General features: G+C 39.5%; 1 protein-coding gene across 6 annotated transcripts in view; it reads right to left on the minus strand.

Annotated features, from left to right (window-relative positions):
* Nucleotides 1-473: 473 nt before the first annotated feature.
* The window catches only part of thrb (thyroid hormone receptor beta), an 89,158-nt gene continuing 76,596 nt past the window's right edge, over nt 474-13,035 (minus strand). For 3 of the 6 annotated variants that reach the window (XM_015016749.1, XM_015016750.1, XM_015016751.1), the window contains 7 exons: nt 7,661-7,761; nt 7,430-7,577; nt 6,166-6,371; nt 5,205-5,291; nt 4,915-5,061; nt 3,804-4,062; nt 474-2,052 (listed from right to left, as the gene is read on the minus strand). In XM_015016749.1, the coding sequence (XP_014872235.1) occupies nt 1,811-2,052; nt 3,804-4,062; nt 4,915-5,061; nt 5,205-5,291; nt 6,166-6,371; nt 7,430-7,577; nt 7,661-7,761 (1,190 nt within the window). In that variant the 3' untranslated portion in view covers nt 474-1,810. Of the gene's footprint in view, nt 2,053-3,803; nt 4,063-4,914; nt 5,062-5,204; nt 5,292-6,165; nt 6,372-7,429; nt 7,578-7,660; nt 7,762-8,795; nt 9,311-13,035 lie in introns of those variants that run through there. The other 3 variants (XM_015016748.1, XM_015016747.1, XM_015016753.1) reach the window with 3 other exon arrangements.

Here is a 13,035-nt window from a genome sequence, read left to right on the forward strand (position 1 = left end):
TACTGACATGATTGGATGAGCACTCTGATCACCATGGCTGAGATCTCCACTGAAACATGACTCACTCTCTGTCCCCGTCAGGTTTTACAAGCTATTAAATATGATCATATTCACCATCTTTATATCTAAGAAATGATTTCAATGTGTGTGGGGGAGTGAGGGGTCAGGGGTCACGCACTTTGTTTTGGCAAAAAATCAAATTCGCTATGATGACCAGTGATTGTGGTTTTGGCCAGCAGTGAGGTTGTGTTTGTTAGTCCTGACCAGTCTGTGGGGATGAGGATCAATTTAACACTGCATCTACTGCTGCAGCTGCTGCAGCATCTGCTGCTGCATCTACTGCTGCATCTACTGTTGCAGCATTTGCTGCTGCATCTACTGCTGCATCTACTGCTGCATCTACTGCTGCATCTACTGCTGCGTTCCCTCAGCTGTCGGCTCAGTCTGAATCTCCCATTTGATCAGCTTCTTTCAATTTAGTCTGACTTCTGGGGTGAATCTAATTTTTGCAACAAAATTTAAAAACTCTAATTTTGCATTTTTTGCTGTGGGGATCAGCTAGGAAGTTATGAGCTCTCAGTATCTTCCCTGAAATAGAGAGCTAGCACCTTAGTTTGAATCATTTTCCCAGCTGTTAAAGATTGTCACAAAGTGTTTTCAGCGTCTAGTTAGAGTACTTCTGTGTTACAAAAATATAGCTCTTCAAAAATCTAACCAAAGTAAAAAAACAATCATGCTTTATACATTCTGTTCTAAGTTATGCTGCACATTGTTTACCTTTTCTCACTGCATGGAGCCTCATCTGAGGATACAGTGTGAAATCCCTCCAGTAAGATCAGCTGGAGAAACATTTCAGGTGATTAAAACGAACAAAAAACTATTTTCATTTAAAATATTGTAGCAAAAATATTTCCTACCGTTGCAAAAGTAATCTGGTATATTACGATGATGTTTGTTTTTATTTAGATTGTGACTTTAAATAAAAAGTAGACAAAATGTATGAGTTGCTAATTGTGCAGAACAGAACATTTGGTTCTGCTTATTATAGAATAACAGCAGGAGCTGATTTGATGACTTCATGCATGTTTACCAGCTACTTTATTGTGTTTCATTTGTTTTTTCTAGTAAGTGTGAAAATAATGTAGTAGGCTTCTTTCAGCCAGCTGCTTAGCAGCGTGCAGCAGAACAGTGGGGGTTGTGTAGCACATTCCCAGCCATGCAGAGGCTGCCTGCTTTCAAAATTCAGATTTTTCCGAGAGCTTCTGAATGCAGCTTCATTTGATATGAGCAGCTGACTTTTAGAGTGAGTCAGGAGACAGTGTGATTCCTCAGGACAAAGTGAATGAACCAGAAACCAAAGGGAGAACCATCAGAGCTGCTCTGATTTTCTGCATCAGGTCAACTTTCACTGAGTTTCTGTAGAACATGAAGGAAAAAAAAAAAAGACAATAACTCCATAGTTTCTAATGGTCAAACAGCTGTTAATAAAATCACCGTTATGCCAACTGAACAATTATCAAGAAAGAAAAAAAAAAACTAGGTGAGAGGTTATACGCACAAAAATAACGACAAACCAAGAAAAAAAAAAAAAGGCTATTCACATGTACCCGCAATGTGAGGAATGATTTCATCCAAAACTAGACCAGGGAGCTAGTCCTAAACTATGGAATGAAGTGACACTCAGTAGTGCTATCAGAGAGTTCGGGGAGATGGGCCTCCGGCTGGTACCGCTGGTACCAGCAGGGTGCCCAGGCTTTGGACAACGCATGTACACACAGTCCAAACACACTCATACGCTGCCGTCCGTCAGTCAGTCCTCAAAGACCTCCAGGAAGAGCGGAGGGAACAGCTCGGTGGGACACTCCACTTTCATGTGGAGGAAGCGGCTGGCATGGCAGGCGCCGATCATGCGCAGGTCTGTCACCTTCATCAGCAGCTTGGGCCAGAAGTGCGCCACCTTGTGCTTGCGGTAGTTGATGTAATGTTCGAAGGCCAGCAGGAACTCTTCTTGGCAGCGCTCGATTCGCTCCACGCTGGTCAGGCCTGGACGATCTGGACACACAACCACAGTTACTATGACAACCAGAAGAATCCTAAATGGGTTTGCTGCAGTTAGAGGAGTAGCTAATTTTCTTTTTCTGTGAACAGGAGGCAGACTTCTTTCTGCTCCTTTTCAGTCATAATTTATTTTAGTTGTTACATGAACTGTTTATATTTATTATTGAGTAGATAAAGCAAACATTAAAAAAAAAACATGAAATGAAAATAAAAAGTGATCATAAAGTAGGGGTGGGTGATACACACTCAAAGTTTTTTCACAATATTTTCTTGTGATGTTGTGATCATTTTAAAAGTGACTGTGATTTTTTCTAGATAGCTGTATGGCTCAGCAACGATAGACCAATGAGCACACACACCGCTCCAGGAAAACATTCCCATGGTAACCAGGTTCTTTAAGACAACAGTCATGTAACGAAGACTGATTTATATCACTGAGATGCACACAGCAATGGCATTTAGTCATATTTCCAAATGTATTTGTTGCTACAGCTTTATTGAACAAACAGTGAAGACAAATAGTAAAAATACCAATCCTGACAGTTTTATGGGTTTTAAAATATGATTAATTAGAATTTATCATGACAATAAATCATGATAAAATCTTATCGGGAAAATAAATTTATCACAATAAACAGCAGAAAGTAACTTTTAAACTGGCATAAACATTAGCAGGAGTTTTGTTTGTGTTCTGATGGCTGGATGAGGACGATGTTGTGAAATGTTAAACTGAACTCATTTATTCTCTTCAGGTTCTGTCTCTCTGGCTCACACACTCTAACCAGGTTTCTAATTTAACTTCCTGTTCCATGACGTCTCTGGAACACTGAACCTGCGATGAAAGACGTGTGATGCTAAGCGCTAACAATTGCCGTTTCTTTTTATTGTTTTGCAAAACTATTTTGTATGATTTGGTCCTGCTCTGTAAACAGTTCATGTTAACTTGAATGACCAACATGGAATTCTTCTTTTGCACTTTGACCTCTCCTCAGGACATGATTTGATTTGTATTAAGGGTTTTGAGAAGGTAGATGAAAATGTGCAAATTCTTTTTTTCCCAAGATCCATGTTTAGATTCCTTCTTTCTTGGGAAGGTTATGTACAGCAAGTTCAACTGTTTTGTAGGACCATGTTATGGCAAAAATAAAACACAAAACATTTGCGACTTTTTGAAACAGGTCATTTTTTGCCAGGCGGCCTCCTGCAGGGACTGATTAAAAGTTGTTTTATTTAATTCACATGAGAAATGAGTTTTACACTAATGTACTGATTCCATGTTACAGCATTTTACTGCCATTGATTCATTCTAATACTTGTTGCTGTCTTTATGTGGGAAGTAATAAGCAACATTAAATGATAATAAAAAATGCAAGCTGTGATGTGTTTCATATTAAAACTAGAAATGCTTCCAGTGAGCAGAACAGAAGGGTAGCTTGGCCCCGCCTCCATTCTGCATGAGCAGTATTGATCTTCATTGAGGAGCACACAGACCCAAGATAGCTGGACAAAGCTCCTCACATTGATTATGTTAATTAATTGATTGTTTAATATTGATTTCATGTCAAAGCCAAGTATTCACTCACTCTGTACTGGCAACAGAAGATGGAATAGTCAGTGTTTGTGGATGGCGCACACACTAAACAATCTGCTCGTTTAAAGTTTAACAATTAATATAAAAACATCTATAAAGTAGTCAAGAATAAAAACAGGAGAGGAGCAGAGCAGTGGGTTTTCATCCGGCTTACCGGATGAGAGAAGGATTACAGCCTGCAGGAGAGCCACCTCAGAGTCATCCAGGTTGAAGGAGGCCAACGACACGCCCAGATCAAAGATGGCGTCCGACACCACGCCCAGACCTCCGTTCTTCAGCTGACCTCGAGTTACTGCCATTTCCCCGTTGAGCGTGAGGGTTTCGCTGTCCGGGTCGTAGCGTACGGCCGCTCGCAGCGACATGATCTCCATGCAGCAACCCTTCAGCAGGATGATCTGGTCTTCACAAGGCAGCTGGGAACGTCGGGACACACACAGACCACGGAGCGTTACTGTGCTGCTGACCATCAGAGAGTAGAATCATACAGAGGAAGAAAAACTCAACACCGACCACAGAGAAACAACTCAACGCTAGCAATGCTAATGGTGGCATGATGCTAACAGCATTAGCATTAGTGTTGTCTACAAAGCATGGAATAACTTGAGACAGCCAAAGACTAAAGTTTTATAATTTGCTTTAAAATGCAAATTACAATGAATATTAATACCAGTCGTCATATTAAATATGTAATTTAATTTAAGCTTTCAAGATTACAAGAATTTTTCCAATAACTTCAACAATATTTACTTATTATTATTCTGTATTATGTGTAGCATCCCTTTTATTCTTTGTTTATTCATATATTTTGAATTATATTTTATTATCTTTAGAGAAAATTATGTAAAAAAAAATCCTATTTGACAAGAGAAAATATTTCTTCTTATTTTTAATAATTAATATAAACGGAATAATTTCAATAATTTCATGAATTTGTACAAATAGAGAAATATATTTTCCTTATTTATACTGATTTTTTTCTCAAACTGTAGCAAACTGTTGGTTTGTTCCATTTGGTTAAACCTTTTCAGAATGTGTGTATAGTTTTGTTTCATCATTATAGAAACATAAATAATACACCTTTTGGTGCTTACTTGGAAAAACTACAACAGATTTGAAGGTAAATCTAAAATAATATTCTTTAGTTGTACAACTTTGACACTGAAAAGTGTCCAAATTATTTCCAGTTTTTTCTTGGTGCTCTTAAAGTTTTGGGTCAGTTTTTTGCCGTGTTGACCAGCAGCAGAGCTCTCGCCTCTGACACCTACCTCACAGAACATTGGCAGTTTTTTGGCAAAGTCCACCACTCGGGTTATGGCAGGGGTGATAATTTTTGTAAACTGACTGAAGGCTTCAATATCCACTTTGTTTTCCTCAGCTGCATTGACCATGGAGGCTTGACCACAATCCTCAGGCTAGAGGACAGAAAACAGGGAAAAGTATCCAGTTTACATATTTTATGATATGTATTTTATTAAAATAACATTCATGTGTCGATGTTGGGAAACTAGTTTGGGGACCGGTTATGATTTTATTAGTTATAGCTGCAGATTCTTACCTTAGTATCCTTCACCCCTGCTGCACTCTGGTCAGAAGTATAGAATAAATTACATGTTATTTCATTAAGAAGCATTGCTTCCTCGACCTGTTGGATGATCAACAGGAATCGTGAAGTTTCAATGAAGAACCCGTGTCAAGTCAACTAAGAAGAAAACAAGTTAAACTGAGGACAGATGAAACGTGAGCAGACAGAAAACAGGCGCAGAGATGAAGGAGTTCCAGCTGAGTTTCTGTGGCAGGATTAAAACACGGAAGTTTCCTTTAAACAGTCACATTCTAATTTTAACAAGAGTCACTATTATGACTGTTACTGGGCTAATTTTACACAAACATGGTTTTAACCATGAGAGACATGAGAATATTCAGATAAGAATATTCAAGTTCAGAACAAAAACATAACGGGGCTGAATATATAAATGCTACAAAAACATAGTTGGAATCCTGCCACAGAAACTCAAGATGAAATTCCCAGCAGACAGACTTAATCTGAACAAAATTATTAGATTAAACAGAAAAAAGCAAATTTGTTATACAAACAAAATAAGAAAAACAGCTCTGAAGCATAAAATCAGAAGCTGCTGAAGAAAGAGAGAGAAAAAAACACCAACAAAAGAGAACTTTAAAAGTAAAATTGAGTGATTAGTAGCAGCAGTTAAAGGTTGTTGCTTAGAGGCAGAAAACATGACAAAAGTAAGATGTTCCATTTTAAATAAGTGCTGCTGCGTTCAGGAACACTGTTTCCTTCGTCCAGCTAACTCTCCTCACCTCCTCTACAAGGAGATACAAAAACAACACATGGATATATTAACACAGGGAGCAGTGGAACAGTGGCTGTGGAGGCAGAGGGGGAACAAGGCTGTGATGGGGCTGGGGGCTTGGATGAGGCAGAGTAAATCAATGCAATGATGGCTGTGGTGAGGAAGAGGAGGGGGGCGGGAGGGGTGGGGGGGGCGTCTCACCAGGAATTTCCTCTTCTGCTTCCAGTGGTTGCCCTGAGCATTGGTGGACATGTGGGCCTCCGTCACCAGGCGGATGAGCTCCCACTCCTCCTGGGTGGGCTCCAGTCGGTCCCACGCCGTCTTCTGCAGCTCCTCCCTCCGCCGGCGCTCCCGGTTCTCCTCGATCAGCTTCCGCTTGGCCAGCCTCTTGCTGTCGTCCAGAACCACTGGAGCCAAGCGCAGCGGCGGAGAGCGGGGATGATGAGAGCAGACAGGAAGAGGAAGAGGAGGAGGAGGAGGAGGAGGGGGGGGCAGAGGGGGGTGATTCAGCTGACTAAAGCTTACACATACTCTGCATTCACAACCAGCAAATGTTTGATTGTTACAGATGAATTATGAGACTTATTGATTTGTTTCTGAAATGAATAGATATTATGGACAGACATAATTTAAGATGAATTTTCTTTCTTTGTTTTCGATCTGATGAACAGCAGAGAACTGGAAATACAATTTCATAACAATTTTTTTCTTTTTACTAATAATAATTAATAATTTTATTTTTTTCAGTTTTTCTTACTCCATAGATTATAAGTAGGCTTCATGTTGAGGGTTGTGTTTGTTAGTTACATTACATTAGTTGTGAATTAGAGCTCTGTAATTTTAAGGGTTTTTTAATTAAGCTAATCTGTGATATACAATAAATAATCAATAATTTAGAATATTTCTTATGATTGAGCTAATATTTTATTTAAAAAGTTTTTATTTTGTAATTTATTCTAATCCTAAATGTCATGTTTCATTTGCTATAAGCAAAAAATGTTATATTTAAATTAAATATTTAACAGAAATTTTAATGGCTGGTATGAATAAAGTGGATGTACTAATTAAAATATTGTTTCTTAAAATTTTTTATATTTTTTTTTGCTTTCAGGAGGAAAATATTCACCATGCTGAATAGCTTTGTTTTATTTATATAGAAAAATGCTTCAAAAATACCAAGTGTTGAATGAAGTTTTGGTTTATGTTGAATAAACAATAACTTTATGGTGCAGTGGAACATTTTTTTGTTATTATAGGCATCCAGTGTGTGTAAATGACATCAACGTCCAGTTTGCGCAGATTATTTGAAACAAAGGTTTTAGTGTACAGATTATCAGACATCCCCCGGGTTTTAAAAGGATTTAAGATGAATAGGTTAAGAAACTATTACACACACACACACACACACACACACACACACACACACATTAAGACAAACAAAAACAATAGGAGTTAATGTACTCACAGTCTGTTGCCATTCCTACTGCTATGCACTTCTTGAAGCGACATTCTTGGCACTGGTTCCTGGTCACCTTGTCGATGACACACTTCCCCTCGTACTTGCAGGCGTAGGTCGGGTTCAGGTTCTTCTGAATGGTTCTCCTGAAGAACCCCTGCAGAGGAAGCGGCTGCATGATCAGGGCTGATCAGCAATAGCAGCAGCTGCGTAACATAAGCAAAAGGCCCGTCATGATACCTTGCAGCCTTCGCATGTGATGCAGCGGTAGTGGTAGCCTGTGGCTTTGTCCCCGCACACTACACACAGCTCATCCTTGTCCAGGTAGCTCGGTATGTAACCTGCAGGCAGAAACACAGAACAGGGACAAACTTTATTGTGGTTGTATTTAAAGCACAGAATTTAACTGTTCATGAGTAACAGTTACTCATAAAACTCCTGTTTTTCAGATGCAGTAGAGCTGATTTTCTGCTGAGCACAACAAGTGATGCTAAAGAACTGCTGGCATGTTTTAAACTTCTACATTTATTCACTTACAGTAGTTCTTCGTCAGGAATGCAGAATTATATGCTTAGAAAATTTGATAAAGGGAGTAAAATCTCGAAATGCAAAAGTTTCTCTATTCTTAAGCAGAATCCAGACTGGTGTAGAAATCTGGGTTTTCTTTTAGGTTTTAACTTGATTGATTTTCTTTTGTCTGATTTATAATTGCAAAAGTGGAAGAAATGTAAAGACATCAAAATGAAACTACTGTAAATCACACACACACACACACACACACCCACACGCACGCACGCACGCACGCACGCACGCACGCACACTATTGTCAGTTTCTACCATATGTGAGTAACATATCATGTTAAATGTGTTGTTATGTAGAATCCCAACCCCAGATTAGTTTCTTTTCCTTCCAAAGTAATCTTCCAGCTAACTTCGTTAACATCTTGCTCTGGCCCTAATGAGATCAGAGCTTGGAGCCGGTCAGTCCTCAGGATCGGAGGTGCACAAACTGATCAATATCTATTTAGGGCTTTATTAAAAGACAAAAAGAAAAGAAATAATGAATCGAACATCAGCCTTCTGTTGCCTCAGCATCAATCAATACAAAACCTAAACTTGCCTCAGTCAAACCCTCTGGAGCCGCCTACCACCGCGGGATGCCAGGAGTTGTGGCTTCATGCTGATCGCACTTAATTTAAAAAAGCCGCACAGGATCGATTCATAAATCACTACAGAGTCATCACTAATAATCACATAGATCTAATCAAAGTAGCTCCTGGAGGCTGGCTTAATCAATACAATATATGGATTTGGACATGCAGCAGTTGACTCCACTCATACAAATCATTTTGACGCCGAAGTCCAGATGCCATACCTTTTCTGTGGGCCCCTTGCATCCACTGCAGATGTGAATAATCAGGTTTAATCTCAGGAAAATACTCAGGCTGATGGTGGAAGTGGCTGAGAGGGACCTCCATGTTGCAGAACTCGTTCTTAAAGGAGGAAGGGCCGGCAGCGTAGGAGCAGGAGTAGTGCTGGCCGGTGGGCCAGGCCTGCTCCATGCAGGGCGGGTGATGCAGAGGCTGTGGCTCGTAGTGTCCGTACCCGGCCCCCTCTCCGGGGTACATGCAATGCTCCCCGCCACCCTGAACGGCGTAGCCCCCGACCCCAGAGTGGGGCATCTCGTACATGTCCGGTATGCAGTAGTTCATCATGAAGAGCCACAGAGTAGCAGAAACTAACCTCAGATCTCTTCTCTGGAGTTAAAAACCAGGCAGGATCAACCAATCAGGCTAAATAGATGAAATATCCATCCTCAACCTCCAAAAAAACAAAAAACAACCCCCCCCCCCCCCCAAAAACAACTTCATCAAGTTGCACCAAAGAAGAACAACCATTTGATCCAGCAAATCCACAGAGCGCAGACTACACCTAGCAACTGCCCCACCCGCCACCACCCGGCCGAATTGGGAAGCAGAGATTTATGACGACGTAGGCACTAATCTCACACTCCGCAAATCCTTGATGTGCCACTTCCACTGGCAATGTCACAGATTAGGATCTTTGTGTGCCGCACCTACAGTAAGCACTGAGCCAGAAGATCCAGGGTGGAAAGCAGCTCCAGACACACACAAGTCGACGTGATGAAGAGGAAGAAGCATCTTCACCCAAACAGCTATTCGAACTGAAGCATGACTTTACAGACCTCACACTTCTGTTACCTCCAAGACTCCCCAAATCCCCTTACTGTGGTTCTAATAGCTTGGCTTGTAGATATATTTATTGAGAAAGCACAACTAATTAAAGTGTACAATCAGCGAACAATATTATTTCATTTCTGATTGAGAAACAAGCTACAAAAATAAACTCACGCACTCTGTCCATGCAACAATACATACAGTAAAAATTATATTTAGCATTTCATTTGACACAGAGATTCAGAAGGTCAAATTATGAGACAAAATGATTATAATAAAATCATTAAAAGATTTGAAACAAGGCAGATAATTTTGATCACTTTCATGGGGACAATATCTATCTATCTATCTATCTATCTATCTATCTATCTATCTATCTATCTATCTATCTATCTATCTATCTATATTTTTTATTGTCTATTACTAATTAGGAGCACTTGGGTAACATGATGAGGTCATGGTCCATTTCAGATAATATGCTTAGTCTGAACTCAGCCATATTGATCAGGCTCCCTGTTCAATAAAGAGGGATAAGCTTTAATACGATCAAGGCTTTTTATTGAGATTCTGAGGTAGAAACATGAGGTTGCAGGAAGCAGAACACACTGAGCAACACACACTGATCTGTCATATTTACTTCATCTATTTCAGCACTGGATGTTCAGATGACTGAAATAACCTCAGTGATTCCAAAGCTGAGCACAAGAAAACATTCAAGCTAGGAATGACAACCAGAACCAGACTGGAAATCCCAGTGCTGGTTCTGGTGAAGCAGTTGAGATGCGCTCAGGTACCATCCTGAGTCAGACAGAGCTGGAGTGAGCTGACTGTACATGGGCAGAAAGTGTTTCCCATGCAGGCTGCTGTTTTATGATGACCACAGTAGCAAAAACATTTTCTCATAAAAATCACCACAGAATGTTCTGTGAAGAGGTTTTGAGCACATGAGTCTGTGAGGTTTGGACTGTTTCTAATTGCAGCAATTATGTGACAAAGTTTATGAAATGCACCTTTAGGTCATTGCTAATAGAGGCTTATCTAGCTGTTCCTAACTCAGACAGGTAAACATGAACCTGCTGGCGTTTCCTCTGCCTCCGACAGACCGACACACTTCCTCTCTTTAAACAGTGATTCTCTGTTTTTCTTTTTCTTACCACTCTTATGAAGCTAACACTGTTTTAAAACTACAGTTGGGAAACTGTTAGCAGCTGGTTGCATCCAGAGTACCTGAGCAGGTAGCCTGACTAACCAGGAAGTGCTCGCTGTGCTCCTCAAATATTCTAACAACCACAGTTACTCAGAAACTGCTGCTAGATTTAGTGTCTCTTTTATATTTGTCAAAATGTCAAAATCAACATGAAACAAAATTTTATTGGGAGTTTTGTTATCAATATGGTAAATGAATTTCTGCAGTGGCGTTAATAGTGACATCTGTTTCCTTCTCCACATAAATACTGGCAATGATGATATTTTCCTTCAGGTTTTCCCGCTTAGAAAATCTCCCTCCAGCTGCTGTCCAGCAATAACAATTTTTAAAGTAACCTGAAGATGAAGCTCTGATAAGAAAACTATTTATTTCAGTTCAGTTAAATAAAGATCTCAATTCTTATTGTTGGTTAGATAAGACAGTTTAGTTTGAAGAAACAAGCCTCCTGTATTCTTGTGTTTCTTAGTGAATCAAGGGAAATAATAAAATAAGCAATATTTATTAGAGGACTACAATATAACTGCCATTTATAGTCACATTCAGCTGAAATTCAGGTTGATTATTGATTAAAGTTTAAATTAAGACCAGGTTGTTGGATGCTGCAGATTTCTGCCCAGGTCCCGCTTGAAAATGAGACTGTGGTTTCACCTGGTCAAATGAAGAAAATAATAAAAGCTGACCATCACAGCCACTCAGTGTTAACCTGGGAATCAGAGGCAGTTATACATAAAAACTGTTTCATGTATAGAACAGCACAGATCTCTGTAAACGTGCCTCATCTAACAAGAAAGGCACTAATAATTCTTGCTCCAATAAAAAAACCCTAACTATTATACTTTGAGACACACTTTAATTCCCAGCTAGATCATGATCAGCACAGGCGCTGATAATCCAGTAATGCAGCTTAAACCTTGAGACAAAAAGCCTGACAAAGTGATTATGGGTCCAGATATAATATGACACTTAAAGTGTCTTAAATACATTGACTTGTGTTGAAGCAACAAGCAGCAGTGCAGAGTGGTGGCTTTTTAATCTCATTAACTGTCGAGTACAAAAGGACTTGCATTATTAGGATGCATTGTTGTTTGGCAGTTTACACATATGCTGCATCATTAAGCCTGACGTTAGCGATGTGTGATGGTTTACCAGCTTCAAACCGTCGTGAGCCGTTAAATAGTTTACACAGTAAGCAGCTGCTGTGTTAAAGCAGCGAGCTCAGAGAGTCCTTTAATTAGTCGACTCAGAAAAATGTAAATGAACGTAGTTAGATGAGTAACAACTATTCCATTTTAACAGCTGAGTGGATTCATGGCAAAAAGATTGTTTCATTCAAAAAAATACTTTATTGATCCCAAAAGAAAATGAAATGTTGTTGTAACTCACTGATTCAAAATTCTTCAGTTGTTATGAGGAGTATAATTTTCACAAAGTAATATGCAAGATGTTACTAATTCAATGCAAGTCATGTTCAGTCCTCATCAGCAGTGTCTACAACAACATTAAACACAACTCTGGTTAGGTTGAGCACAAGCTGTTACCTACTTAGAAGCAATGCCGCTATTGAACTGAACTCCTACATTAGATGTTACTAATTTAACCATTTTATTGCTTTTACAAGTCAGTCATGAGCAACAACAAAAAAATGCAAATCTTGCAATGTAACTAAATTCTACAAAACAATGACAATTAAATAAAAATGTGTAAAATAAAATAAGTGACTGCATAAATATTCCCTCCTTCCAGTCAGTATTTGTTATTTGCCCCTCTGGCTCCGTCTCAGCAGGGAGTCTGTGTGGATCGCTCTCAGTCATTCTGCTCATCTGGATGCTGAACTTTTCCTCCATTCTTCCTGCTGAACTCCTCCAGCTTTACCAGTTCAGCTGTGAACAGGTCTGGACTTTGACTAGGCCACTCCAGAACCTCCCACTTGTTGTCCATCTCTGTGTATCTTTAGCTGGAAGCTTCGGGCCGTCGTCTTGCTGGATGATAACTGTCCTCCAGGAAGTTTCTACATTTCCCTCAGTTGGTCTTCATTCCACTCATTGTGATCTATCACCAACTTGCTGGACCTCTGCTAGGGTAAGTCAATCACTTTAAGGAGGGTGACTATTCATGCAATCACTTATTTTATATTAACGTGTTATTTACAGAAATCAGTTTTCACTGTAACATTAGAAATATATATATATATATATATATATATATATATA

This window comes from Poecilia latipinna, unplaced genomic scaffold (assembly GCF_001443285.1).
Source record: "Poecilia latipinna isolate Pla-1442-1.1 unplaced genomic scaffold, P_latipinna-1.0 Scaffold2058, whole genome shotgun sequence".
Lineage (NCBI taxonomy): Eukaryota > Metazoa > Chordata > Actinopteri > Cyprinodontiformes > Poeciliidae > Poecilia > Poecilia latipinna.